General features: G+C 60.4%; 4 protein-coding genes across 4 annotated transcripts; 1 reads left to right on the forward strand and 3 right to left on the reverse strand.

Moving 5' to 3' along the window:
• Positions 1–2: 2 nt before the first annotated feature.
• Positions 3–15234, reverse strand: SPRG_04089 (hypothetical protein; the record flags this gene model as incomplete). The annotated part of the gene is made up of 15 exons (XM_012342677.1): positions 3–558; positions 606–872; positions 919–1061; positions 1105–1354; positions 1398–1542; positions 1587–1801; positions 1848–4440; positions 4497–6483; positions 6532–7482; positions 7522–9258; positions 9312–12981; positions 13038–14013; positions 14076–14644; positions 14696–15087; positions 15133–15234. The coding sequence occupies 15 exons, from the start codon at positions 15232–15234 to the stop codon at positions 3–5; spliced, it is 14553 nt and encodes a 4850-aa protein (XP_012198067.1).
• A 35-nt stretch (positions 15235–15269) lies between these two features.
• On the reverse strand, positions 15270–23059 carry SPRG_04090 (hypothetical protein; the record flags this gene model as incomplete). The annotated part of the gene is made up of 9 exons (XM_012342678.1): positions 15270–15770; positions 15814–16149; positions 16195–16524; positions 16572–17375; positions 17421–18197; positions 18254–18698; positions 18745–19094; positions 19139–22017; positions 22060–23059. 9 exons carry the CDS (start codon positions 23057–23059, stop codon positions 15270–15272), a joined length of 7422 nt encoding a protein of 2473 aa, XP_012198068.1.
• Positions 23060–23204: 145 nt separating this feature from the next.
• Positions 23205–24377, reverse strand: SPRG_04091 (hypothetical protein; the record flags this gene model as incomplete). The annotated part of the gene is made up of 4 exons (XM_012342679.1): positions 23205–23483; positions 23531–23827; positions 23873–24063; positions 24113–24377. 4 exons carry the CDS (start codon positions 24375–24377, stop codon positions 23205–23207), a joined length of 1032 nt encoding a protein of 343 aa, XP_012198069.1.
• Positions 24378–24832: 455 nt separating this feature from the next.
• SPRG_04092 (hypothetical protein) lies at positions 24833–26393 on the forward strand. Its single transcript, XM_012342680.1, has one exon. The coding sequence runs from the start codon at positions 24852–24854 to the stop codon at positions 26361–26363; it is 1512 nt and encodes a 503-aa protein (XP_012198070.1). The 5' UTR covers positions 24833–24851; the 3' UTR covers positions 26364–26393.
• Positions 26394–26806: the final 413 nt, after the last annotated feature.

Below are 26806 nucleotides of genomic sequence, written 5' to 3' on the forward strand. Positions count from 1 at the left end.
GGCTACGCCTTTTTGTGCCGGTAGCCGTCGCGCTCGGCCTCGCCCTTCTCGAAGAGCTCGATGCGGTGGCCGAGGCGGCGCGCCCGACGAAGAAACATGGTCTCGCTCACAGACGGGCGCTCGGCGGACCGCCGGGCCTTCTCGAGGAAGTCGTCCAAGTGCGGCGGCAGCTCCTGGTTCTCCATGGCCTTGGCCCTGGCGCGCGCAGCCGCGAGAAACCCAGGAGGCGCAAGCGCCTCGAGCTGGGCCGAAGTCGTTGGTTTGCGCGACCGGCGCATAAAGTCTTCTTCAAAGTCCGTGAGGCGCACGTCGTCGTTGGTGGCGTTGAGAAGCTGGTAGTCGCGAACCCGCTCGGCGCGGGAGGCCACCTCACGGGCGCTCCGCACGCGCATCTCGAGGAAGAGCACGACGAGCGCGACGATGAAGATGGCAAACCACCCGAGGTTCAGGTAGTACACCGGGTTGCTCGTGGGATTCGCGAGCGTGAGATTCGCATACGCGCAGATGGACGTCCAGACCGACATGACGTAAATGAACGACTTGACGATGCTCGCATACCTACGACGTGCCTTGTTGAAATGACAGAGGCGAATGGGACGCTTTACCAGATCGAGGACGTTTTGCAGTAGAGCGTGAGGCCAAAGAGCCCGATGTTCATGACCATGCCAATCGTTACCATGTACTCGCGGTAAAAGGTAAAGAAGAGCGCCGCGACGATCGCAATCGTCTTGCCGAGCTGACTCGCGAGCACGATGATGGGCGAAAACTTGATGTCGACGTCCTCTCGCGGAAAGAGCACCTCGGCCATGCCGGCGCTCAGGATGCCGATTGGAAGAAAGTACGAGAGGCCTGCGAGCCCGATAAACGCCAGCCTACGCGCACGCGATGAACGTCTCCCAACCTATTTCAAGAGCGTACGGGAGGTGGTCGGGGCTCCAGCACACGAGGTCGACGTCAGGATACGCGTACAAGAACGGTTGCGTGTGCGTGCACTCGGACGCGTCTTGGAACTGGTCGCACGTGCAGCAAAAGAGGAACGATAAGAACGTATTGAGAATCGCCTAGACATCATTGCACAAAACATGCGAGGGGCAAGCGTCGTACGACAAAGTGGATGCTGCTGACGATGGGCGGGAGGTCCTTGGTGAGGCGCTTGTTGAGCTTGGGGTAGCTCTTGTGAAACTTGTTGGCGCACTTGAGCAGCACGAGGTACGCAAACACGATTGCGGACGCGCCGTATGCCTTGAGGTAGAGCACGTCGAGTGGCTGCATATTGAGCGCGTCGAGGTTGATGCCTGTAATCCCGAGGCTCCCGATCGCGGCAACGAGTGTGGGCATTTGGAAGCCCGAGACCCTACGACGCATGAAAGAACGAGCGGTTGATTGGCGCGTCGCACCATTTGACAGTCTTGCTAAACGGAATGGTGTTTTGCTGCACGAGCTCCATAAAAAGGCCGTAGACCGCGAGGTAGTTGCCGTGGTAGCCAAGGACAGGGTAGAAGCGCACGGTTTGGCGCTCCTGGACCATCATGTTTTCGCTTTCTACGCATCGTTGAGCTTGCTAAAGGTATAGGATCGAGTACTACGCTTGATGAGCTGGAGAATTGAGAGCAAGACGAGAAAGTACACGACGACGAAGAAGCCACCCATGAACCACTTCATAAAGTAGTCGACAGCGTCGGCCGGTGCGTCGAGCTGTGGCAAGACGACGAAAAACAGCAGCAACGGGACGACCCAGCCGATGGCCCAGAAGCTCCAGTGCTGCCAGAAGCGCAGCCCCAAGCTCCCACTCTCCTTCATCCTAAAGGAGCAGTTGATTCGGCCTCGCACCACATTCTAGATTGTACCAGATCGTAAAGAGCTCCGAGATTGCCTTCATTGCGTGCTTGTAGATGATGATACTGTGCACAATGTCGCGCGTGAGCTTAGTGCGCGTCGTGTACTTGGACTGCAAGACATCCGTCTCGGGCCACGAGTCGTCGAGCAGGTCCAGCTTGAGCTCTTCCAAGCGCCAAAACGTGAGGTTGAGAAAGGCGCGGAGCAGACATCGGAGACCGCGCGCGTACATGCGGCGGATGCGCGGGGCGTTCTCGTCGTCCACCTCAAACGTCCATCGCGGAAAGAGATTGCGCTGGATCTCGTCGACGAGGTACCCCCACGCCATTTGCTCCGAGAGCGGGTCTTCGAGCACCTTGTCGGCGACAGGAAGCACAAACTCGGCGTACACTACGTCGGTCGGGTCCTTCTTGATCTCGTCGACGGTCTTGCCATCGTCCTTCTCGACATAGTAGTTCATGCCCACGGAGCGCGCGACCCACTGCTTGATCGCACGGCGCGACGACCGAGGAAGCAATCGGTGGTGCTGGGGCTTCTTGATGTTTGGACGGGCCCGCGTAATGAGCCCCGAGAGCTTCGTGATGTCGCTCTCAAGGTGGCGCGAGTCGAGCGCTTTGGCGTGCGCGACCGAGTCGGCGAGAGAGCCAAACGTGCGCGCTTGCGAGAGCACAAATTCAAGGTGCAGCAGTCGCGTGTGCTGGACCGGCGACAGAATAAACTGCCAGACGTTCACGGGCAGCGTCACGTGCTGCACAATGTCGAGCGACACATCTGCCCCCGTTTCGCGCCCAATGAGCGACTCGAGCTTTTGCCGAAGAAGGTAGAGCTCGGCGTGCTCAAAGTGGGTCTCAAGCGTCGCGGCGTCGCCTGTTTTAAGAAAGGCTCGGAGCAGCTCTTGCTTGGCGCTTGGCAGCGTCGGGCAGAGCTGCTCGACGAAGCGCGGCTTCAACGCGAGCGTCCCGTCGGCTGACCGGTCGGTGCCAAAGACGCGCAGGTACTTCCAGAGCAAGCCGATGCTTGCGGCGGCTTCGTGCCGCGGTAGCGTGAGCAGAGAGGCCAACGGGAAAGAGGACACGAGCGGCCGGTTGACGCCGTGAAACAAGGGGTTGGTGGGCGACGCGCTGGGGCGGCGCGCGGTGTTGGCCACCTCGGGTACGCTCGCCTTGGTCTTGCGGGCCCGCCACGCAACGAGGATGCTTTGGATCGACGAGAGCGCGAGGCGCGGGTGCTTGCACACAAACAAGACGCCACGCCCAATTCGTTGCAGCAGCGCGCGGATGGCGTCGCCGAGGCCCGCGGCTTTGATGTGCCCGACCATAAACTCATCCAAGCCGTAGCTCGAGTTGTCTTCTTTCCGCATCGTGCGGGCAAAGAGGTAGCGCGCGCTCGCGGTGAGCGTCACAAACGGCCCGACGCCGTGCACTTCGATCGCTTCGCAGAAAAGATCGGCGATCGACGCGTCAGTGTCGCACGCTTGGCCGAGGCGCCGGCGGCCGTTGGCAGCAAAATCGAGTCGGATGTCGCGCAAGACGTCCTCGGCGTGTGTGAACGAGGCTTCGTCGAGGAGGCTCCCGAGCTTCTTGCGGTCGATGATGCGCTTGAGGATGAACAAGATCTTCTTCATGTTGTTGCGCATAAAGTGCCGCCGCTCGGCGACGTTGACGTCGCGGCGCGCCTCGGGAAAGCGCACTTCGTGAAACTGCAAGAAGATGTGGCCAAAGTACGACGCGTCGAGCTGGTCAAGGACCGAGAGCACGGTCAGCGCCAGCGTCTCGAGCTGATTGACAAAGGACGTGACGCGCCGGAGCTTGGCCTCGGCGTGCGGCGTGTCGTTGGCGACGAAGCCGGTATACATTTCCAGCACCATGCTCAGCACGTGATGCACAAACGTCATGAGCCGCGCCGAGTGGTCGACCGCGTTGAGCATGTCGCCGATGCCCTTCTTGCGGTTGCGCACGAGGATGTCGCGCAGCCGATTGTCGCGGTGCTGCTCCGTAAACTGCACGCAGTAGCGCAAGACGACGTCGAACGAGTCGTCGGCCAGCGTCTCGAGCTGCGTGATCGCTTGCGTCGGGAGCAGTTCGCGGCACTCGGCGCTCAAAACGCCCGTTTTGATGCCTTTCACGACGGCCAAAAAGTACACTTTCTGAACGACGCGCACGGCGAACGCGTGGTCGCGCGCCGTGAGGCGAAGGGCGCGCTGCACGGCGCGCTGCAGTAGCTGCACGCGCGGCGCATTGTGCAGTCGGAACGCGATTGCGAGCACGTGCTGCTCGATGACGCGCCGGTCGACGCTTCCCTCGACAACTTGGGCGAGGAGCGTCGCGGCTAACATTGTCGACTCGAGCCACACATCCGTGTCGTCGAACGGGAGGAGCGGCCAGAGCACGAGCTCTACGAACGGCATGACGTGCGGCGAGAGGGCGTTGGGGAAGAACGCGTGGTGGATTTCAGGCGGTAGCGACGCCGTGATGAGCAAGTTGGTGCTTAGAAAGCTCGCAATGAGCACAAACGAGCGCAGAATGGTGGCAATCTTCTGCGGGTGCGTAGTTCCATGGTAGCGTGTGTAGAGCACGTGGGCGAGCCGTCCCACGAGGTCGAGTCCTAACCGATTGATATGAGCATGACGAGTCCAAAATTAATACGATTCGTTGGCGTACCTCGGTGGCGCACAAATTTGTAGCACGAGCTCGAGTGCTCGACCAGCGTGAGGATCGCAGCTGCTGCGTGCTCGATGCTGGCGTCGCTCAAGTGCGCGGCCGTCTCAAAATGCCGCAGGTGGTCGCTCACAAAGCGCTTCTTGGCGAGAATGCGCGCGTGGGCAGGCCAGACTTTGGAGAGCGTCGCGTGGAGCTGCAGGTGGGTACAGCAGAGGTGGTCCTGCTTGCGGTGGAAGCCGCAGAGGTACCGGACGACACCACCGAGCTCGAGCAAGAGCATGTTCATGTACGTCTCGGCCAACGACTGCGAGAGGCCCGCGGCCACCATGTTGCCAAGACTCAGAAGGAACGCAGTGGCTTCCTTGTGCCGAAGACAGACGCTGGGGCGGTCGCGGTCCGGAATCATATCGGACGAGAGACCGTAGATGCGCAACATCTGGAGCAAGTACAGCGCGTGCTGCAGGTACGTATGGTAGGCTGCATGGTCGGGCGACGCGGCTTCACCGATGGCCTTGAGGCAGACCATGGCGTGCGTCGGCGTGTTGTGCGCGCCGCCATAGTGCATGAGGAACGCCACAAAGCACCAGAGATGCAAGCTCGGGTCGCAAAAGACGGCGTCCTGCTTGCAGAGCTCGCCAAGCAGCTCCGAGACGAGGTCGACCTCAACGACCATCTCGTTATGGACGCAGAACGAGAGCACGTCGCCGAGCGGCCCCGAGAGGTTGGCCAAGTCGCAGACCATTTCGTCGGCAATGTCCAACACAAGGGTGGCCGTGCTATCGAAGACGGGCTGCGACCGAGTGGCGGTGAAGACGCCCCCAGCGTCGAGGGGCGCAACCGTGTACGCAAAGGCGACAGTAACGTCTTTCCGGTGCTCCTCCGACGCGGTGCACTCGATCGCAGTGACGAGAACGCTGCAGAAGAACGACTCTTGGATCACCGTGTCGCTGTTGTGGAGGTAGTAGCGCCGGTGCACCACCATTCTCGGCGCCTCGGACGCCGCTTGAAGCACGTACGTGACCTTGAGCACGCGGCTGATGCCACTCTTGAGGCGCAGATTGAAGGTTACGCGCCGGTAGATGGTCGCGTGGTCGACGAGGATTGAGCTGCGGCTGCTCGACGTGAGGTTGGTCTCGGTCAATAGAAGACGCGCAAGGTGGAGCGGGTTGTAGCCGCGCGCGTTGCTCGGCGAGAGGAGGTTCCTCGCTGTCTGCAACAGTGCCTGCAGAATGTCCACAAAGACCGGTTCGTTCATCCAGCTCAGAAACGCAAAGAGGTCGTTTGTGTAGAAGACACCTTTGACGCTCTCGTGGCGCGTGATTGCGCGAAGCAGCTGCGCGCACTCAAACTGACACCGCGGCGGCGCGACGCGAATGCGCTGGAGCAGCGTCTCGACGGCAAGTGCAGTTTCGAAAACAGCAGCGCTGTAGTCGCCGACGTGGCAGCTCAGATGGTACAGCGTCGCGAGCGCTTCGTTCTGGAGCCGCTCGTAGACCTCACTGCTGCTGGGGACGGCTGCAAACGCGATGCGGTAGGCAACGTTGGCGAGGCGGCTGTGGTGCGCCCGAGTCGTGTCCGTGATCGGAATGTAGATCGTCGCAAAAAAGCCCCGCAGCGCCGTGTGCAGCAACTCCAACACGTTGCTTACGAGCGGCGCGCGCGCAGGCGGCATCGACACGGCAAACGACTCGGCCAAGTGCGCGAGGAGCTCAAAGTAACTCGGGATCGCGCCGCCGACCTTGTGCCGAAAACATCTGAGGCGGTTGAGCGCATGCCGTTTTGGGTGGTCGACCGGCAGGTGCGCGTCCATCTGGACGGAACTCGCGCTGCGCAAAGACAGCCTGCGCTTACTAATCGTGTGCTCATCGTCGTCGTCGCTGTCGGGGTCCTCGTCCATCAACGGCGTCTCGAGCAAGAGCATTTCGACTGCCGGGTCCGACGCAAACCCCACGATCGCCACCAAGAGGGAGCTTGCCGTGTACGCAATCTACACGCAGATGCTTCGATTGAAAGTCACACAGAGGCAGCGACGCACCTCGAGCTCCACGCAGCCCATGGCCGCAAAAAGCTGCACGACGACCCGGCTCCCGACTGCGATGCTGCGAAAGACGTCGTGGTGTACCTCGAGGCGCTCGAGACACGCGAGCGCCGCGGTGCCCGTCGCGGCAACCAGAAGCGGGAGCGGCTCGGTTCGCTGCATGACGTGGTTGCGATGGCGCGTGCCAATCGTGACCTCGAGAAGGCCAAGGATGAGCTGCACGAGAGACTCGGCAGAGGCGGCGCGGCAGCCGCGGAGGTACTCTCGATGCCGCTCGTCATCGCACAACATCTGGACGATCGAGATGGCTGCGCACTCGGTCTCGCGCGAGTCGCGAAGCTTGAGCGCTTCGGTGAGAGCAACAAGGTGGGCCATGGCTTCAAGCGAGCGAACCGTTGCTGTCGCGTGTTTTGCAGCGTCGTCCACTGGCGGTGGCGGCGGAAAGAGATGTATCTCCAGCACCTGCCTCCCCGGCGCGTCGAGACACATGAGGTGCAGGACCTGGATCGCCTTGGCCCGGAGCTCCACCTCGTTGTCGAGCTCGAGGCACTGGAGCACATGCAGCATGAGGGGCTCCAAACTCGTGCGCATCTCCGTTTCTTGACGAAAGACGACGTCGAGCAGCGTCATAAAGTGCACGTTGGTCTTGTGCAACGCCGCGGGACGCTCGGTCCGAACAACAGCAAGCACGAGACCGACAAAACCGCGGCCGACGACGGCGCTTCTCAAATCCGGTGCGTGGCTGAGCGCGGCGAGAAGGCCGCAGGTGGCTTGCAGCAGATCGCGCCAACCGAGCGCCGGCGGGAAGGACACATGACGTTGCGGCGGCTCGAGGATTAGACTAACCTCGAGATGGTGTAGCAGGTCTGATCGACTCGCTTTCAAGGTCGCTTGGAACAGGGCCGAACCGCCGTCATCCAACACGACGAGCCACAACATCGCAGTTGCCTACATTCCATCAGCAGTTGAGCACAGGACAAGACGTACGAGTTTGCGAAGTGCGATCGACTCGCGCGACCCTGCGAGGCGGAACAGAAGCAGCAGCAGCGGCTGGCTCGCGTGCACGAGCTGGGCTGCTACCGTCGGGCCGACCGCCGTCGTCGCTGCAAAGAGCTGTTGCAGCCACTCGAGGCTCGTCGGCACGTCGTCGGCGTTGACAAACGCGTGCGTCACCACCATCGCGGTGCGGTCCAGGCGGCGCGCCGAGAACACGCCGGACGTCGCAGTGTCCAGTCGTTCGAGACACGCGAGCGCCAGCGCAAACTGGCGCCGCCCGTCGAGGCCCATAGATGTAAACATGTGGCCAGGCTTCGTGGGCGGGCTCACGGCGCATCGTCGAAATGATTTCCTCATCGCTGCGACGGTCCTGCGCTTGGGGTCCACGGGTTGCACTGTCGTCGTGCGTTGAACGCTTGTGTGCTGGAGCAAGAGCCGCAAGAGTGCTGCGTTGCTGTGCCGAAGGAGAAGCACGACGAGGACCTCGACGTTCTGGTGTGTCGCTGCCAGCACCGCCTTGTTGCTGAGCGGCAAGACGTGCACATCGTCCATGTGCTCGGCAGCGTACACGGCGTCCCCGCCATCAAGCCCCATCGGAATCGGTACGATGAGCGCCGGATTTGCTCGACCATGGCTATGTTCGAGAGCAGGCAAGTCGACAGCGTCCAGAAGAGCTTGCATCGCTGCGCGAATCTCAAACGTGATCGCCGTCGGAACGGTTCGGAGGTACAGCGCGTGACCGGGCAAGTGCAGAAACGCGTGCAGAGCGAGGAGCGCGGCGTGTCGGCTCCATCCGTGCGGCTCGCCAAGCGCGGCGGCACAGCGCTCAAAAACGACCGACCACGGGAATTGCGCCGCGTCACTGGGCGACGTCATGTGTGCGAGTATATTCTGGGCGTACATGGCCACAAACTCGAGGTAAAGCGGCGTCGGGATCGCGTCCGGGGTTTCCAGAGCGTTCCGGAGGCTGTGACAGACCGGTGTTCGAACGAGATCTGCGCCTGCCGCTGCCACGAGCGACTTGAAGACGACAAACGCATACAAGTTGATGTTGCCTTTGGGGCAAACGAGGCTTTTGAAAAAACGGTCCCACGGCTCCGCAAGCGTCAAGAGGCACGGCACGAGTCGCGGCTGCATGAGGTGCTGTAAAACCCGCATCGCAGTGTACGGCACGCTTTCGTGGCGCGGCACCTCGACGTCCGCGAGCTTGTCGTGCAGACGGTCCAAGAGGTGCCGCACCAACGGACCACCGCTCGCGTCCCAATGAGTGGCAAGCATTTCGCAGAGCGCTGGAGCCGACATCAGCAACTGGTCGAGGCACGCGAGCCAGGACACGCGCGCGTTGCGGTCGAGTATCGAGGTCACCATAGCCGGTGCTACGAGCGCCAGTAGCAGTCGGACGCGGAGGTCGCCTGGCAGCACCACGTCGATACCGAGCACGCGCAAGAGACGCATGACGACAACGCACGCACTGGGGGCACACATCTCGGCCTCAATGCTCTCCAAGCAGCGCGTGGGCCAACCAACGGCCACGGCGTGCCGGGCGTGCCGGAACGACGACGCCACCAGCGCTTGCAGTAGCCGAAACAAGGGTCGTTTGCCGCGCGCCCCGAGCGTATCGAGACCCAAAAGTGCCATGAGGTCGACAAAGAAATTGCGACCAAGTCGCTGCAGGGCAAGGCACACCTCGATGTTCTTGTCGCAGAGCACATCGAGGCAGCGCAGTCCCTACGCGGCAAACATACATCTCTAAAAGAATACGATAATTTCCATCGACGTACGGCAATGGCAGCCTCCGGCGGCAGAAACGGTAGAAGGCGCAGCATCTGTTGCACGAACACAAGCAGCGTGGGTCGCTCAAACGACAGAACACGACACTTGAAGGCATACTGAAGCACGGCAGACCACTCGACGAGAAGGTGTGCAGCGACGACCACCATCTCGGACGGCAGCGCAATGACCGCGTCGACCATCCACGAGGCCACGTCGCCGAGAAGATCGTGGATCGGCCGATGATCGAACAATCCTTGCAGCTGGTCGTGCTCCACGACAAGACGCACGAGCCGGATAACATGCAGCATCGCGCCAAGGTTGAGTTTGGCGTCGTTCCAGGCGACGAATGAGTAGTTGGCGTCTTCGGTAGCCGCCAACGCCGCCCAATTCATGCGTACAGGGAGACGACGGAGGCACATGCACACGTGGTCGGCCACCATTCGCACTGTCGAGAGCCCTTGAATGGACGCCATTGGAAAAAAGTGCACGAGGAACCCCAAAAACATACAGCGGTCCGCTGCCGTCGCAGCGGTTCGCGCGAGGAGGTAGGCCGAGTACGTCTCGAGGCCGAGGCCTTCTGTTGTAAAGAGCGTCGTGGCGTCGTCTGTCGTCTCGCAGGCTTGTGCTTCCCAGAGCCACAGAACTCGAAAAACGAGGGCGTCCACTTCGTGCAGCCCCACGAGGAGCAGCAGTCGATAGAGACGGGGTCGCGCTGGCAGCACTGCACTCAGTGGCTCGTTCTTTCCCACGCAGTATTCTGTAATGGCAACGAGAAGCCGCAGGACGGCGGGCATGTCGCGAGCTTGCACGCTCGCGTCCAGCGCCAGCGCACTAAAGTAGCGACACCACTGTGGGTGCGCAACGACGACCTGAGCGACCGTGTCTTCAAGGCAGAGCGCCGCAAGAAGGCAAAGCGTGTGGGTGTGCACGTTCCGCTTCATCTCGACGCTCAATCGCATCGCGGTTGGCTGCTGCGGTGGGTACAAGAGCTGCATCCAGCTGCCCCACCCGAGTTCGCTGCGCGTCGCGCCTTCGCAGTGTCTCCAGACAATCTGCCGAGTACGTGCGTCGGCCGTGACGCAGCTGAGGAGCTCCAAAAGCCGGGCGAGCACAAGTCCCCACGTTTCGAGCTCGGTCGTTGCGGGCAGGTGCTCCAGGTGGCGGGCGTACATGGACGCGAGGAGGGCCATGTGCGTCGGTGTGAAGAGGCTTCGACCAAGCTTCGATTGCGCAAAGATGCTTCCAAGGGCCTGCAGTGCTGTGCTCGTTTCGGGGCGCTGCCACGCCTCGCTGTTAACGTAGCGAAAGAGAATATCGGGCAATCCGACCGAGCTGAATGCGTCGGCATTTCCAGGGTGCTCCGAGAGCGACCGAATGCAGCGGAGCGAGTTGGCAAAGGCAGGAGCGCTGGGCGTCGAGGCCAGCGTCGCCAGCCCGTGACGGACGTCGCCCGACGAGTTGTTCCCAACAACGCGCTGGGCGTTGGCGGCGTTGCCGTGGCAGAGTCGCCAGAGGCAATCGAGGTAGATATCCACGTTGCTACCGCCGAGCCCGATCTGCAGCACGAGGTGCGCGACGAGGTTGGTTTTCTGGCCGAGGAGCACGCGGTACGCCACGTCTCGTGATGCGTCGATCGTCGAGAACGTGAGCATGTTGAAGAACGCGATGATTTTGCGGGCTTCGTCGTTGCTCGCCGAGTCGAGCCGCTTGAACATCTGCAGTAGCGTGGTATCGAGCGTCGCATGGAAGCCGGGGTGGGCCCAGATGGCCGCTCTCGTGGCCACGTCCTGGCAAAACAGCAGCACGAGGTGCAGGACGTCCGGCAGCATGGACCCCGGGCAGTGGCCAATGAGCTGTGCACACGCAAAGTGAAGTCCGCCGGCTGTAAACACCGTCATGAGGTCAGGGCCCACGAGGTCGTGCAGGAGGCCCGTGACCGCCCCCACGAGACCCACGTCGGTCGACCTCATGAACGACCGCATCGACAAAAAGTGCGTCATGCGCCACGTTGTAGGTATGGTAGCGCGGGCGGCAGGTACAAGCGCATAGATCTGGCGCAGAAATGCGAGAACCGTCGTCGCGACGACAGGCGCAACGCACCAGAGGTCCACGGCGTCGAGAATGCCGTGCAAGACAGCGTGCGGCGCGAACCGATCGAGGCGGAGGGTGTAAAATTGCTGAGCCAAATTCGGCTCGGCCGTCATACTCTGCAGTGCCTCGAGCGCCGAGACAACAAGCGACACATGGAGCGTCGAGAACGCCAGCGACACGAGCGCATTCATGAGGCCCGTGTCCGTCACAAAAGACGCCGCAAACGTGGCGCTTCCGGCCGCGAGGTGCGCGAGCGTCTGGATGCCGTACACTTGAAGCTGGCGCAAGTCGGCGTCTTCGCGGCAAAACGCGGCAATGCGCGGCGGCACGTCGACCAGCGCGCCATTGCAGAGGATGTTGACCATGGACGAAATGTCAGTCGAGAGGAGCGTGCGGTCCGACTCGGTAAGGTAGTACTCGTGCTGCTTCTGCGTCCAGAGAAACACTGTCGTGTGCGGCGCGCAGTGCTTGATGATGTACTTGGCCTTGGCGTACGGCTCGATGCGGCGGTCGGTCGTGAGCCAAGACGGACACCATACAATGTCGCCAGGCCTGAACGTGCGCTTCCACGGGCGTGTGTTGGGAAACCGGAACGCAAACATGCTTGGGCGGAGTTCGATTTGGATCTCGCCTTGGTTCACGAGTACCATGGACGTCTCGAGCTGGTCCTCGTTAAAGAGGGTGGGCACCGGCATGTGTCGCCCGAGTGCGCCAATCGCCTCGAGAGACAAACTTCGCAGTAAGAGACTCTTGCGCAGGTACCCAAAGAGGCCGTGGAGCGTGTGCTGGCGGCGCACGCGTGCATGGTCGTCCAAGGACTGCGTTACTCGCCGTACGGTCCGGTTGAGCTGGGCCCGGTTTTCGATGAGCGCCCGGTAGATTTGCTGTACGATCGGAAGCCGTTTGGGAGTCGCGCTCTCGGCAATGGGCAGCTGCTGTAGCGTACACCACACGGCACGTGCGACCGCGGTGCGCTCCTTCTCGTCGACGGCGTTCAAGTACTCGGCACGGGTGAGCACATAGCCCTTCTCACTTCCACTCGTATGACTCATCAAGAGCGCGTTGAGGCGCGCGACAAGGTCCACAACGACGAGGCTCTGCCGGTCGCGGTCGGCACCGAGGCTCAGTCCAGTAAACGCCTCACGCTCGACGTAGCGCTCAATTAGCCAGAGCGGCACGTTGGCGCAGCGGCCGTCGCTCAATATTGAAAGCGTCTTCGAGTCGGCACGGGAGAGCGGCTCGAGGCCGCGCGTGAGCTTGACGAGCGTCGTGGGCTTGAGCAAGTGCAGGACCCGCAGCGTCGCAAGAGCGCTAAACTTGCGTGCGTCGACCGTCGTGCTCGTGTCGATGAAAAAATACTGGCCTTCGTGCTCCGTGACGATCTGTCCAAAGAGTTGCCGCAAGATCTCGAGGTGCGACCGGACAACGCTGGCGTCGCGATTGTTGACGACTGGCAGCACTGCGTTATGGGCCTGCAGCATGTACAGCGCATTGCAGGCTTGGGGCGTCGTGACAAGTGCCATGACGACGCCCATAGACGCCTGCTTGATCTCCGTTTTGGTGTGCGCCGTGAGCACGAGGAGGCGGCTAAAAGACGCAAGTTACTCGTCACCGCGTCCCGAAGCGGCAGCTCACGACTGCACTCGAGACTCTGTCGCATGAGATCCAACGTGAGTTTGAGGATCGTCACACGGGATGGCACGATGGGCACATCGTGGAACTCGAGCTCGAGGTCCAACACCTCGAGCAGCGTCGCAAACCCGCCAAGGTGCACAAACCAATGGATGAAGCGGGCGTCGCTTCGGACGAGAGCCGAGATGACGCCGAGACCGAATGGTAGCATGGTTGCCTGCGTCACGTCGGGCGACAAGAACACGAGCGTTCGGGGCTTGGCGCGGTCTTTGCTGGTCCACGTCGTTGGGTACCGCGCGACCACGAGTCCGTTCAAGCACTCCCGAGCCCGAGTCGGCAGCTCATACTCGATCGGGTCGACGACGACGTCGAGCGGCGGCGACGGTAGCACTGCGACGAGGTACTTGCTCAGCGTTTCGACGCACGCGCTGTCCTGCACGAACGCGTGCAAGAGCACAAATCCGCGCATACGGCACGAAAAGGCGTTGGTTGACGTCGTGGCTTTGGCAAAGAACCGGTGCGCTGTCGCCGAGACGGTCTCAAACACTGCGAGGTTGTGTAGCTGCGGGTGCGAGTGTACGACGTCGTGGACGAGACGAATGTACTCGAGCTCGACATCCATGAGCCATGCGAACGACGCCGCAGAGCTCGCACTGCGTCCGTCGCGTGCGCAGACCAAAAGTAGGCGCAGTAACATGTCGATCTGAACGCTCGAGAGCGCCGACAGCTCGCCTCGACACATGCAGTTGCGAAAGAGCTTTCGGAGCACCTTCCAGAGCGAGGCCGACCCAGGCACGTGGTCGAGATGGCCGTGAAACGCATACTCGCGGAGGTCGCTCGGCACCGGATGCTCGGTCGCGAAGAAGGCGGGCACGTCGAGCGGTGGTGGCGGTCCCCGGGGCGTCAGCACGCTGGAGACGGCGGGCGTATCACGCGGCGTCGACTTCGGCAGGAGCTTGGTGTGGATCGCAAGGAGGTCCGTAAAAGCTGAAGCTCGCTGTGTGCGCCGTAAAGCGTCTTGTACACGATATCAAGTTTGTCGTCGATACCCGCAAACGACGAGAGGTCGTCGCGGCTCATATTATGCAGGTGCGCGCGCCACGTCTCGCCAATGCGGCGAAACACGGCAGCCATCGGCGCTTTTGTAGTCGCCGCAGCGACGACCGACGACTCCATTCGATGTGCGGCATTCAAATTCGTCAAGCGGCGCGTCTGCGCATTGGAGCTCACGGCATGTCGCTGGCCCTTGTGCTGGTAGAAGAGGAGGTGCGCGAGAGCATCGGCAGCAGCCATGCGCATCGTGGTTTCCACGTCAAAGCCCGGCGTCGTCGGCAGAGTGAGTGAGAGCAGCTGCCCGAGGGCCGCCAGCACACGGTCGCTGAGGTGCTCGTGGATGTAGGGAGAGAGTTGCTTGCCAAACGCGACCGTGTTGCGGTAAAACATCAACACGTTGTGGAGGCACATCATGTCCGAGACGACGTCGTCGCGGCTCAGAAGCGTGCTTGTGAGGTGCATCGTGCGACGAAAGCTCGGGTGGCGCAGCACGGTCTCGGCGGAGGCAAGGCGACAGAGCACGAGGACGCACGCGCGTAGCATGTACGGCACCTTGGCTTGTCGACTATCGAAGCGTTAATGAGGACAATCCGATTGAAGCATGGAGGTATCGCACTCATCGTCGATAATCGCAAAGACCAAGCCGGCAAACTCGAGTTTCACACCGAGGTACTCGCGAAGCCCGTCCTCGGCGCAGAGCTGTCCCAGAATCACGATTGCATCCAGCAGCGTGGCTTTCGACAAGACCAGCTTTGGGTGGTGGACGTTGGCGCAAATATCACGGAGCTTCTGCAGCGCCGTGACGCTTTGGCTTGCGAGGGGCCGCGTCGACCCCTCGAGGAAGTCACACCGGAACAAATGATTGAAGCACGCGCTGCGAAGAAGCCGGAGGGTGTGGAACACGATCGAGTCGGCGTCACGCTCGGGTGCAGTCATGTAGCTCGCGCCGTGCTCAACCGAGATGCGCTTGGAGAGAAGCAGCCACCGGCAGATGTGCGCACCGTTTGCCTATATTGCCGTGAGCAAAATGCATAAAAAGCCATGTAAACGCACCTTGCGAAATAGATCGGACGGGGCGCACAGCGGACACCCGTCACGCGTCGCGCAGCGGCAGCCGTGGACTTCGCTCGACTCGCCGTGCACCTCGAGTATCATCGTCAAAAGCTTGAGATACTATCCATTTACACAAGCTAAGCGCACGTAGTTGAGGTCAAATGTACATATTTGTAAATCTGGTGCAAATGGCGCGACACCTTGAGTTCTTCGGTCTTTGGAAAAAAAATCTTAAGCAGAAGCCGATGTTTCACTGTTCGAAACTTGCGATACTCCGACGTCCCAGATGTACTCGCGTCGTTCTCGTCTTCGTCGAGCACTTCGGCCTTACTGACGTCATCTCCATCGTCGTCGTACGCAGCTCGGGCATCGGAACCGCTGTTGACCATTTGCAGCTCATAGAAGCTACCGAGCACGTGGCCAATGTGCTTGATCGCTTGAGGCGCTGACGTGCCAAGGTACGCAGCAATGGCCGTCTCTTGCGACGCGAGGGTGAGTAGAATACACGCCAAATCCATGAGCTCGCCCAACGTCGACTCTTGGCTCAGGATCTTGACGATCGTGTCGATGCGCGACAGCTGAAGGAAGTGTGACGCGCTGTCGCCCTTGGAAACGAGCTTGGCGAGCGCCGCGCAGAGCTAATGCATATGAGAGAAACCATATCTCGGGGCGCATAACTACCATCGGCCGCAGCGGCGTATGCAAGTTGGGCTGGTCGACCGTTTGCGTCGGCTTGGTGTCGAGCGAGATGGTCTCGATCATGTGGCAAATGGCTTCGACAAGAAAATCATCGTTGACGCAGTTGAGCAAGTCGAGCTGGATGATGAGTCGAATAAGAATGTCCATGAGCAGCTGCGCATGTGCTTTCGACGCTTTGCTTTGCATGAGAAGCTCAAATTTGGTAAAGAGCCCCGCGAGGATCGGGCGTGTCTCGGGTGCGTCGAAGATTAGCGCGAGTGCCCGCCGCTGCTTCTTGTTGACGTAGATCATCGAAATTTCAAAGAGCAAGTAGACAGCCTATCAGCTCTGAATTAGACGATCTCCATCGGACGACAAAACAACCTCGATCTGGATCTTGATGTGAATGTGGCCAAAGAGTAGCACCACGGGCATGCGGGCGTCAAAGAGCATGCGCGCGAGGCACGTGTTGATCGCGTACTTGCGCAAGAGGAAGCGCGCACAGCGTAGCGCCGCGACCTGGACCTTCTCGGACGTCGTCGGGTCCAGGCAAAGGTGGTACACTCGGTCAAAATCGGGCCGCTCAAAGTACACGTCAAAGTTGTGCGTTGGCGCAAGCGGAATCAAATGCCGAATGCCATTTAGCACTTGGACGAGCACGGGCGGGTCCTTCATCTGGTGCAGCAAGCTCACAAAGGTGTCTTTGGTCCGTTTCTACGCTCGTGAAATTAACACCACGCGTGTTTTGGACAGGAGAGTACCTCGAACTTGGTGATTGCGTCGTTCTCGATGGCCTCGGTTTTGGCGACGACGCGAATGCACACTGCAATGAGGCGCAGTAGCTGGAGCAATGCGCGCATCTCGCGACTGGCCTTGTGCTTGGCGTCGTACAGCAGATTGGCGCCACTCACTTGGCGCGTCGCTTCCGAGTTGTCAACGGTCGGGTCCGGGTCCAACTCTTCGTTGCCGTCTTCAAGCAGACGCAAATGACGCGTCGATGCCTTGTTTTGTTGCTGTTGCACCATGATGAGCAGCTTATTGTAGCCAATTTCCGTCAAGAAAAATTGCGCAATGTTGGGGTCCTCAATCAGCGTCGCGAGCACGGCGCAAGTGTACTCTGCCACGATCGGGTCCGTGCTGGCGGCGGCGTCACCGAGGACCTTGAGCTTGGCGCAACTGAGGGGCGGCGGCTTCGTGCCGTCGTCGACAAGCGCGCGCGTCAGCACGGAGATACTCGTCTTTAGTGGCGCAATGACGAGCGGCAGCTGTGGCGCGTCCGAGAAGTCTTCCTTGAGAAACCACGCCTCCTTGCCTTTCGAGATGAGCACGAGACCCCATAAAAGCTCCAGCGCAAACTGTTGACCGAGCGAGATGGTGTTGGCCGCGGGCTTTTTAGCTTGCACAAAGCCAAAGAGCTTCTTTAGAAACTGCATCAGCGTCTGCTGCTCCCAGATTTCGTTGAGCGATGCGGCGCGAAACGCTGCAAACACAATGTTCTTGAGCGCAAAGCAGTAGGTCGCGACAATGTACTCTGGCGGCGTGAGCTCCTCGGCGATAAAGTAGCCCTAGTTTCATGTCAGACCACAGCGATTGTGATGCGTTGATCGCACCGTGATGGACTGGGCGACGACGATGACCTCGCGCGACTCTTTAACGGCGCCAACACTCGACGTCATGCACGAAAGTGCGCACATGAGGATAGAGTACAGCGTCGACGTGCGATCGTCTCGGTCTGCGATGCCTGCCTCGAGGTTCTCTTCCCACTCGAGCAAGTGGTCTTGCTTGGAAATGTCGTCGCGGGCGCTGCCAGGATCCGTTTCAATCGCCTGCATCTTGGATCGAAGGGACGTGAGGACCCGCGTCATGTCGTGCATGGGACGCTTTCCCGCGACGGGTGGCGGCTCGAAGACATCGATGGTGCCTTGGCGGTTGACGCGTCCCACATAAGCGTCGAATCCGTTGGACCGGCTTCGGTTGATACGTGCAATGCTTGCGTACGAGTGCTTGAGCACGCGCCGCATCGTCTGGTCGCTCACATAGCTGGCAGCGGCGCAGTGGAGTGAAATGTGTGTGCAAAGTAGGGCGGCGACCCAAATACACAGCTGCTGCTTGGTCGAAATGAACGACGTCGAGACCGTCTCGTGCAGGTCGAGCACCTTGGCCAAGACATTGTCCTTCGTGCAAATCAGCGCGATGGTCGGGTCGTAGCAAAGACAGATGAGACTCATGAGCGCGGGCAACTGCAATACGACAAGCGCCTTGTCGAGCTTGGTGTCGAGAAGATTCACAAAGAGCATAAGAAGACTCGGCATTCGCCCGTCGAGGTCCGTGGCTTTTGTGGCCAGTGCCAAGCTCGCATGGTGCTCGTCCGCGATGAGCGAGAGCAACTTAGCACCGCGAAACACCTTTTTGACAAGTCGACGTTCGACCACATCGACGGTACGGCGTCCATCATATGCGGATTGATAGCGTCGACGAGGAGCAGCGAGAGCTCCGTCACGGTCGCGCCGTAGACGCCGACAGCAACATGCGGCACCTTGCGCAGAAGCCCAAGGTGGAGGAGGGAAGCGAGGACGCGCAAGATCTCGACGTTCAAATGCGGGACTTTTCCGCGCGAGTACAAACCGAGGAGCGCTGTGGGCACGATGTCGAAAAACTTGACGAGACTGTCGAGGATCTTGATGCGGCGCGCGAGGAGGTAGATCGTGCGCAGCAAGCGCGCTTGGAGCCCCGACGCGTCGCGCAGCAGCTGAATGTAAAACATTTCGAGCGGCTTCAACAACGCTAGAACGCCCGCCATGTCGTGCTCCTGGGCCCAGCGGACGCCGGCTTTGGTGCCAATCAAGTCCAAGAAGAGCGACGTCATGGCTTCATACACATCGCTTGTCCTAAACAAATCGAGTAGCTTTCGATGCTAAAGAAAAAGGGATCTACCAGTGGCGGTTGCGGGGGCAGCCGCAGCTGCATTGGATCAGATATGATACCATGTGCTTGTCCTTGGCTCCGAGGAGCACGTCACCGATCGCTTGGAGTATGGCGCTTGTGTACACTTCGAGCTCGTCGGTCTCGATGCGCGGCAATATGTACGCTGTCCAGAGCGTGTGATGCACAATGAGCGCGCGGCTGGGCCCACACATTTCGCGCGTCAGGAGCACATGTCGAATGAGCGCTTCGCAGATGGCCTTGGTCGTGTTGTCATCGACAAACGCAGTCGTCGGGAGGAATGACGGGGCAGACAGCATGTCATGGAGCAAGCCGAGTCCGTCGCAATCGATAAAGCATTTCTACGCACAAGTAAAAATCCGAGCACGAGGTCACGCTGCCCCACCTGCTTTTGCGTGAGCGGGGGTAACGTCACGACGGACGAGAGACTCGGGACGGCCGGCACAGTTTGTTTTGGAGGTGCCAAGAGGTTTTGAAACAAGCGCAATGTTCCTACTGCGATAAAATCGGTGGTTGACTGGACTGCGGACGTCGATCCATCCTTATCGACGCAATCGTTGTTGGCGCGCTCGAGGATCCGTACTAGCAACTGCACAATCTCGGGCGTCAAAAGCGAAGGGTTGTCGCCAATCGCAGCAAAGATCTTGTCGAGTGCGATTTCCATGAGATCCTCGGCGTAACGCGTCGTAAGGCGGCCTTCGATGAGCGTGTCGTAGAGCGCCCGGCCCCGTGGCAGTCTGTCCCACGCGTTCTGGCGCTCACCAAACAGATTTTGCGTCATGAACTGCAGTCCTCTCTGCAAGAGAAAGACGCTGATAGCTGTGGCCGGCAAGGCGCCGAGCTGCACTAGTGCTTGGTTGAACGCGTTGCTCTCATGGCGCCCCGTCGTACTCGGACGGTGCGTCGCCGTAGCGTGCCGAGTCGACGACGCCAGCTCTTTGTAAAAGCGAATCGAAACACGCAAGAGCTGGTCCGAGACTGCAAACGCTACTGCGACCGACTGGACGTCTGGGTGGTGGAGGAAAAAGCTCACATTCGTATTCGCCAGCATCTCGGGGGTCAAGACCGAGCCAGTCGCGTGCCGAATGTTGAGGCCGAACGCCACGTTGACGCGGAAACCATCGTGACCTTTTTGTTGGTGCCCGTTGAGCAGGTACGTCCAAAGCCGAACGACCTCGTCCACGTACATGGCGTGGAGCTGCTCCCAGTCCGACGGTGTGGGCTGACGATCGACGTCGTCTTTGCTTTCGTCAACGGGCTCGGACAGGATCGTTTGGTCGGGCAGTGTCGACAGTAGCACAAACTCACAAAGAAGCTCATGCTCGCCCTTGAAGAAGAAACGCTGCAGTGTCGTCGACGGGATGTCGGCCGCACTGTCCCAACGAGCGCGGCGCCGCGTCGCGTCCGACGTGCTTAGAGCGACGCAGTGGGCGTGCGCTGCAAGGCAAAACTCTGATTGAAGCACGACGTGTGGCAAGTGCAATCGGGTGCGTTCAATGTTGATCTTGTCAAAACCGAGCCGCGGCTGCAAGGCACTCACGAGGTATTCTCCGATCGGACTGGGAGCATCGGCCGTCGCCGCTTCGTGCACGTGCGCCTTGACGAGCTCGAGGAGGAAGCGCATGCTCTGGGCCATCTGGACACTGTCACGGACGCGAAAGGCGCTCTCAAGGTGGGCACGATACAATCGGAACATCTTGATCAAGTACACGGCGAGTTCCTTGAAGAAGGACGGGAGCTTGCTCGCCTTGACGACCGGGTGTACGTGGGCGAGACGCGGTTCAAGTACGAGAATGCGCTCGAGATACACGTGCGATGTCACGTCTGTAAACGCGAAACGGGCCTCCTTGAGACGCACCTGGCGCTCGTCAATCGCTAGCAAAATGACCCCGACGCGGTCGTCGGGCGACGTTGCGGGCGTTGCAAAGTGCCGCAAGTGCTTCTCCGTGCAGCGCGGCGAATGGTAGTAGGAATACGCGAGTATATAGAGCAACTCGAGCATCGCGTGCAGCTTAGGCTCGAGTTGGGTGTAATTCTTGAGTAGCTGCGGCTTGAACGCCATCTCTTTTGCCGAAATGTAGCTCAGAGACGGTGTCTCGAGCGGCATCTCTTTGATACTCAGCAGCGGGAAGACGCCTTCAAAGATGGCGGCGCGCAAATAGCTCGGGAGGATCCAGCGGGACACGTGGCATGTGAGCGACAGCTTGGTTTCAAACGTTCTGAGGGTACGGATTTCCACCTCGCCCCACTCGGTAGTCTTCTCCATGAGGTGCGCGATCGCGATGACGTCGTCCATCACGGCTTTACGCCAGTCGTGCTGGATGTCGCGAACGTGGCCCGCGTCGCACGCGGCAATCTCGTCCTCGATCGCGAGCGCGAGGAGTGGAGCCACGTGGCTTGAGGCCCCCGAGTCTTCCGAGACCGCCAGCGCGTACTGGATCGGATGCGCCGGAATGAGAATCGCTTGCGCCGAGAGGTAGTCCCAGAACACTGAGATGAGGCAGTGGCGCGAGAGCGAGATCGAGCGCGGGTTAGATGCTGCGTACAAGCGGTCAATATCATCTTTGTGTCCGTCGCCGTGGTGCAGGGACGATACCCTATCCGGGCCCGATCGCAGCTTTTGGATTGCGAGTTGGACAAACACCGCATTGACCGCGGGCGCCGCTTCCGGAACCACATTGTCGTCGTCGATCGCAGAAATGGAGCTGCGTGACGCCGCCTCGAGATTTGCACGAAGCCGGCGGTGGTGCTCATCGCGCGATGACTTCTCGGGCGCCGTGTGGACTGGTCGATGATGTCGCGGGGGCGCCGCCTCCACAGTGTGATACTCGACAGCAGGTGCCGGCGCCTTTTGTTCGAGAGGGGCCCGCCGCGGCGATACGGTCTTCTCAGACGGCTTGGGGTGCGACGTCTTGCGGCGCGGTGGATCTGGATTGTCTTGGGCCGGAACGACGTTTTTAGGCTCCATGACTGGTGCCACCTGCGGGGTGGGCGCTGGCTTTTCTTTTCGAGGGGACTTGACCACGCGGATGTACTTCACGTGCTCGGGCGCTGTCGATGGTGGTGCTGCTGCGGGCGGTGGCTCGACAACAATCGGCGGCTTCTCTTCTTCTTCGTGGTGTTTGGGCGCTGGCTCTTTCCGCGGCTTGGCCGCGTGCACATATCGCTTGAGGCGCATCTGGTACAGTCCATGGGCATCCTCTGGCACGAGCAAGGTCAAGTTGCTTAGGATCGACTGTGTGTTGACCTCGTCCAAGGCGTAGTCTAGACACAGACGTGAGGCTCAGCTTCGCCAACCTTCAGTACCAAGCAACAACGTGGTGTCCGTGGCGCCGACAAGCTTCCGAAACTCGTCTTCGTGGATCGCCAAAGTCACAGGCAACGGGCAGCCCACCACTTTCGTGCGCAAGATGACGCGCTCCAGCGTCGGAAAGTAAATGAATTTGATGTGGCACTCGTGGCCAGCTAGTGTTTGCACCGTCGACAAGAGCACGTGCTTGGGGGGCTTTGGCGGCGCGACAACAACGACGGGCTCCTGCACGGACGCAAACTTGGGCACCACGACGGGTGCTTCGATGACCTCCGGTTTGTACGCCTCCTGCGGCTTGGGCTCCTGCGTCCGGCGCTGGACAAACTGCTCAAACGCGGCCTGTTGCCGCTCCTTGACCAAGTTCCGCCGCTGCTGTGCCTCCTTGGACGTTAACGGCTGGAGTGCTCGCAGACGGATGCGACTGGGAAAGGCGTCTTGAAGGAGCACTGTGCTCTCCACGTGCGCGTCGAGGACCCCGTCCTCTGTCTCGAAGACAAAGCCCTTGGGAGCGCTCGAAAGAAACCGGGCGATAAGCTCTCTCGCCGCCTTGAGGTTGGCGCTCGTATGAAGCTCGACGGTTCCGATCTTGACATCGTCGCCAGCATCTTGCGCGAGGAATACCTCCTTTAGGCTCCAGACAGCGTCGGAGCTGGTCGTGTCAAGTAACTGCTTGGATGGCGAGAGCCGCATGGACGAGTTGACGGTCGAGAAGGACATGGCGAGCGACATGGGGAGGTCGCTCGAGAAGGACGGCTTTGAGAACGCCACAGGCTTGGTCTTTCCCGGCGACGTCGGGCGCGGTGCGCTGCCTCCACCCATGGGGCGGGTCTCGCCGAGGGTCGTCGCGTCCTCGACGAGCTCATCGAGCGCGTCCGTCGGCGCGAGGAGCGCCTGCTTCTTGGCCTCGATGTCGAACAGCGCGGTCTCGAGCTTGGAGCGCTCGACCTCGTACTTGCGCTTCGAGGGCGACGCTGGCAGGTGGAAGAAGCGCTTCATCCCGCTGCCCCGTATCCTGGGTATCTTTCGAACTGCGGCCACGATACTAAATCCAGACACGGCGCTTACACTATTTGCGCGTTTCGGCGCGATACAAAGTCCAACATCAAAGCAACTATTGTTGGTCTGTCTGCCCACTCTACTCTCAGGCCTTCTTGAGCATGACGATGGCGGACGTCGCGAGCGTCGAGCCAAGGATGAGTCGGAGGTTCTCTTGCGACACGTTGAGCGTGACGTACTTGGACGTGATGGCAACGCCAGCGACGAGGCCGACGCCGATCTTGAGCGCACTCGGCAGGTGCACCGACTTCTTCTGCAGGTTGTGGTAGGTGGACGAGAGGCCCACAGGCACGATACCCAAGAGCGACGTGCCAATGATGTCGGCCTGCGGCATCTCGCTCGCCGCCGTCAAGTACGTCGTCATCTACGCATACATACATGATAAAGACACACTTCGAATGCGACGCCTACGAGAATGCCACCGCCGAGGCCGCAGAGGCCCGAGACAAAGCCCGAGATGGCACCAGCGACGAGGTACTTGGCGTTGACGGCGCAGAAGTGCGGAAAGTTCTTCGCGACTGCGTCCACGTACGCCGACGAATCGGCGTGGTGTGTGAAGTACTGCAGGTCCAAGCGCTTCTCGAGCGAAATGTTGTCCGACCGGCTCGCGTCGCTTCGACGGGCCTGGAGCTCGTGCTTAAAGTAGATGAAAGGCACGCTGATGAGCATCGCCGCCCCACGACGCGGCGCAGGTGCACTTGGCTGAGCCTACGAGGTCGGCGCTTAGGACATTGGGCAAAAAAGACGTGGTACGCACTTGTGGGCCAACTGGACGCCGACCTTGGTGAAGAAGATGGACGAGCATGTCACGAGCGCCGCCATCGGGATGTTGACACAGCCCGCCATGAGGTAGTTTACAGACCCCACGGTGGCGCTCACAGTCACGGCGGCGATCGACGTGCCGTTGATGGCTTGTTGCGTCAAGCCCGTCACTTGGCCAGCGTCTAGGATGGCAGAAAGCGAGGTGAGCTAGTGCTACGAATGTGCAATGACTCACAGGGATGATGATAATGCCACCGCCAACGCCCGTGAGGGCAGAGACCGTGCCTGCGAAGGCGCCGGTGCCCGAGGCCACGAGCCAGCTCATCTGGTTCGACTCCTTCGTCACTGTGGAGCTGGCTTGGCGGAGCTGAAGCCGGCCGACTTGCGCGCCACGACTAGTCTGCATGGCCATGGGCGCATGCTTCGCCAGCGGCTGAGCGCGGTGCATCGAGACCTTGGTCGCAGCGTTGCGGCGCACCACAGAAGCCGCCCACATTTCGAAGTCCCACGGTGGCCAACTCAAAACATCCTCGAGGTTCCCTGCCGCCGGCCTCGGTGCAATATACTAATAAAACACATCTTACAGTGGTCGACCGTCTAAACCACGCCTCTCTTTGCGCAGGTTGAGGTTCTGGAAGCTGCTTACGCCCCGCAAAATGCAGTCTTGTCTGCGTGCACCCTAGGGCGTGTCTCTGTCTGCCGATTTTAACACTGCATTGTGTGGCACGTGGCAAACGTTGGGTGATATTAGTCGTCGCGCTAATGTTGCCACTACCAAGATTGCCTTTGGACACACGATTGCCTCGACGCACCAACACCTCGCTATTGCGCTCGACCAAGATGGCGTGCCTCTCGGATCGTGTCTGGCTCCATACAGCAAGCGTCGTCCAAGCTGCAATGGCTGCTGGCGACAGAGTCTAAACCCACGCAACATATTGGTAACAGGATATCACGCACTTATGGATTGACGATGCTCCGCCACTTGTCGCTCTCGGCGTACCTCTGGACGTTCGGCGCGTACCTCGTCGTCTGGGTCGCCTTGAGCATCTCGATCCTGCACATGCTTGAGGTCGACTACAGCAGCAGCTTCTTCGCGCCCAAGACGCCGGCGCCCAAGATGCGGCCCTACCACGAGCGCCGCAACATCTCGGTCGACGACGCCTTCCTCGAGCTCTACAACTTTAGCAACTGCTACCGCCAGGTTGACTATGGTATCGTCGATGCGATCCAAGCCAAGGAGCTCTGCGGCCGCGACGATGGTACGTCCATTACGCACCTGCCAGGCGACGGGCTCTGGACCGACGGCTCCGTGTGGCGCAACTTTGGTCTCGACATGCGCGATGCCACCGCCATGGCGCTGGTCAAGAACCCAATCGAAGACGACGACGGGTACGACCCGCGCTACAAGGCGCAGTCCAGCCGCGTCATGTGCAACGACTGCCTGCTCCAGGATGTCTCCTCGTTGCTCGCCCACGTGTTTCCGCAGCATGTAAACGAGTCGGCGCCCGAGTGGCGCTGCGAACGCGGCGACTACGACACGCAGATCGAGGAGCGCGCGATCGTCGTCGCGCGCAAAAATGCCATGAGCCCGTACTACCTTCTCTCGGCGGCCATCAACGCCTGGGTCATTGCGACTCAGCAACTGCAGTGGTCGCCGTCGACGACGCGCGTCGTCTTCCTCGACAATGCTGAGCGCATGGAGTACGACAGCATCTTCCAGAAGCTTCTGAGCCCGGCCCACGACGTAGTCTACGGCAAAGACCTTGTCGGGAAGCGCGTCGGCTTTCTTAAGGATGCGCTCTTCGTGCCCTTTGAGCACTTTGGTCCGCTCACGCAGCATCTGGACGACGACCAGCCGTGTTTTGAGAGCTACCTCCTCCAGGACTTTCGCGACGCTGTCTTTGACGCGTTCAAGGTGCCACGCATCGCGCACAACCCCGTGCACGACGCGACGAGGCCTTGTGTGGTGACGATCGTGTCGCGGCGCCCCATACGTGGCCGCGACGTCAACCGCATGTGGGCCAACGAGGACGACGTGCTGCGGGCGATGCAGGACAAGTACGGGCGCCACTGCCGGTTCCAGGCCGTGGACTTTGCGACCAAGTCGATGGCCGACCAGATCGCGCTCATCGCGGAAAGCCGCGTCATCATCGGGATGCACGGCGCGGGCCTCGCCAACGTGCTCTTTGCGGCCGCACACGCGTACGTGATTGAGATCTTCCCGCTCCTGACCGAGAAGTTTGGGTACCGGAATTTGTGCCAGTACCTCGGCCTCGAGTACGTTGCGGTGCGCGACGGCTTCGACACGATCTGGCCGACGCAGCACAAGACGATCGCCCTCGACGAGTGGTTCCGGACCTTCGACTTGGTCATGGACGTTGTGCTGCACGCGCAGACCAAGACCGCGTACGAGCAGCGCAAGGCGATCCAGCGCAAGATTCACCGCCAGCACATCCTCGACGTCGAGTTTCCGGACCTCTAAAAGACCTCGAATAAAAGACGTGCTATTGGGTGTCGACACTGTAACAGCTGCCAACGATTGACTGCAGACGACGACACCTGCGACTACGGTGCCTTCCATTAGCTACGCGAGTTACTGCTCTCTCGCCCATGAGGGTGAGCGACGAGGGACGAGGCAGCGAGTCCGCGCCGTTCTTGTTGTCGCCGGTCCGAGATTGTTGCTGTCGTTCTTCTTCTGCTGACTCGTACTGTGTACGAGTGGACCGCAACATCAGCGCTCAACAAGTACTAGTACCCAAGCAGCGCCTGTCTGTCGAGAGGCAAGGAAAAGGAGCTGCGAGTGTCCAGCGTCCAAGCTACTCCCGTTGAAGTATACAGAGAGTTGGTCGCCACCCAACGCCGGTCGATGACCACCACCACAAGCAGAAGAAGAAGAAGACGTCCAAGGTGGACCATGACGCGGCT

Source organism: Saprolegnia parasitica (assembly GCF_000151545.1).
Source record: "Saprolegnia parasitica CBS 223.65 unplaced genomic scaffold supercont2.10, whole genome shotgun sequence".
In the NCBI taxonomy this organism is placed as follows: domain Eukaryota; phylum Oomycota; class Saprolegniomycetes; order Saprolegniales; family Saprolegniaceae; genus Saprolegnia; species Saprolegnia parasitica.

Excerpts from the sequence above, each read along its gene's own strand:
- SPRG_04092 (XM_012342680.1), top strand. The coding sequence starts at position 24,852 with ATGCTCCGCCACTTGTCGCTCTCGGCGTACCTCTGGACGTTCGGCGCG.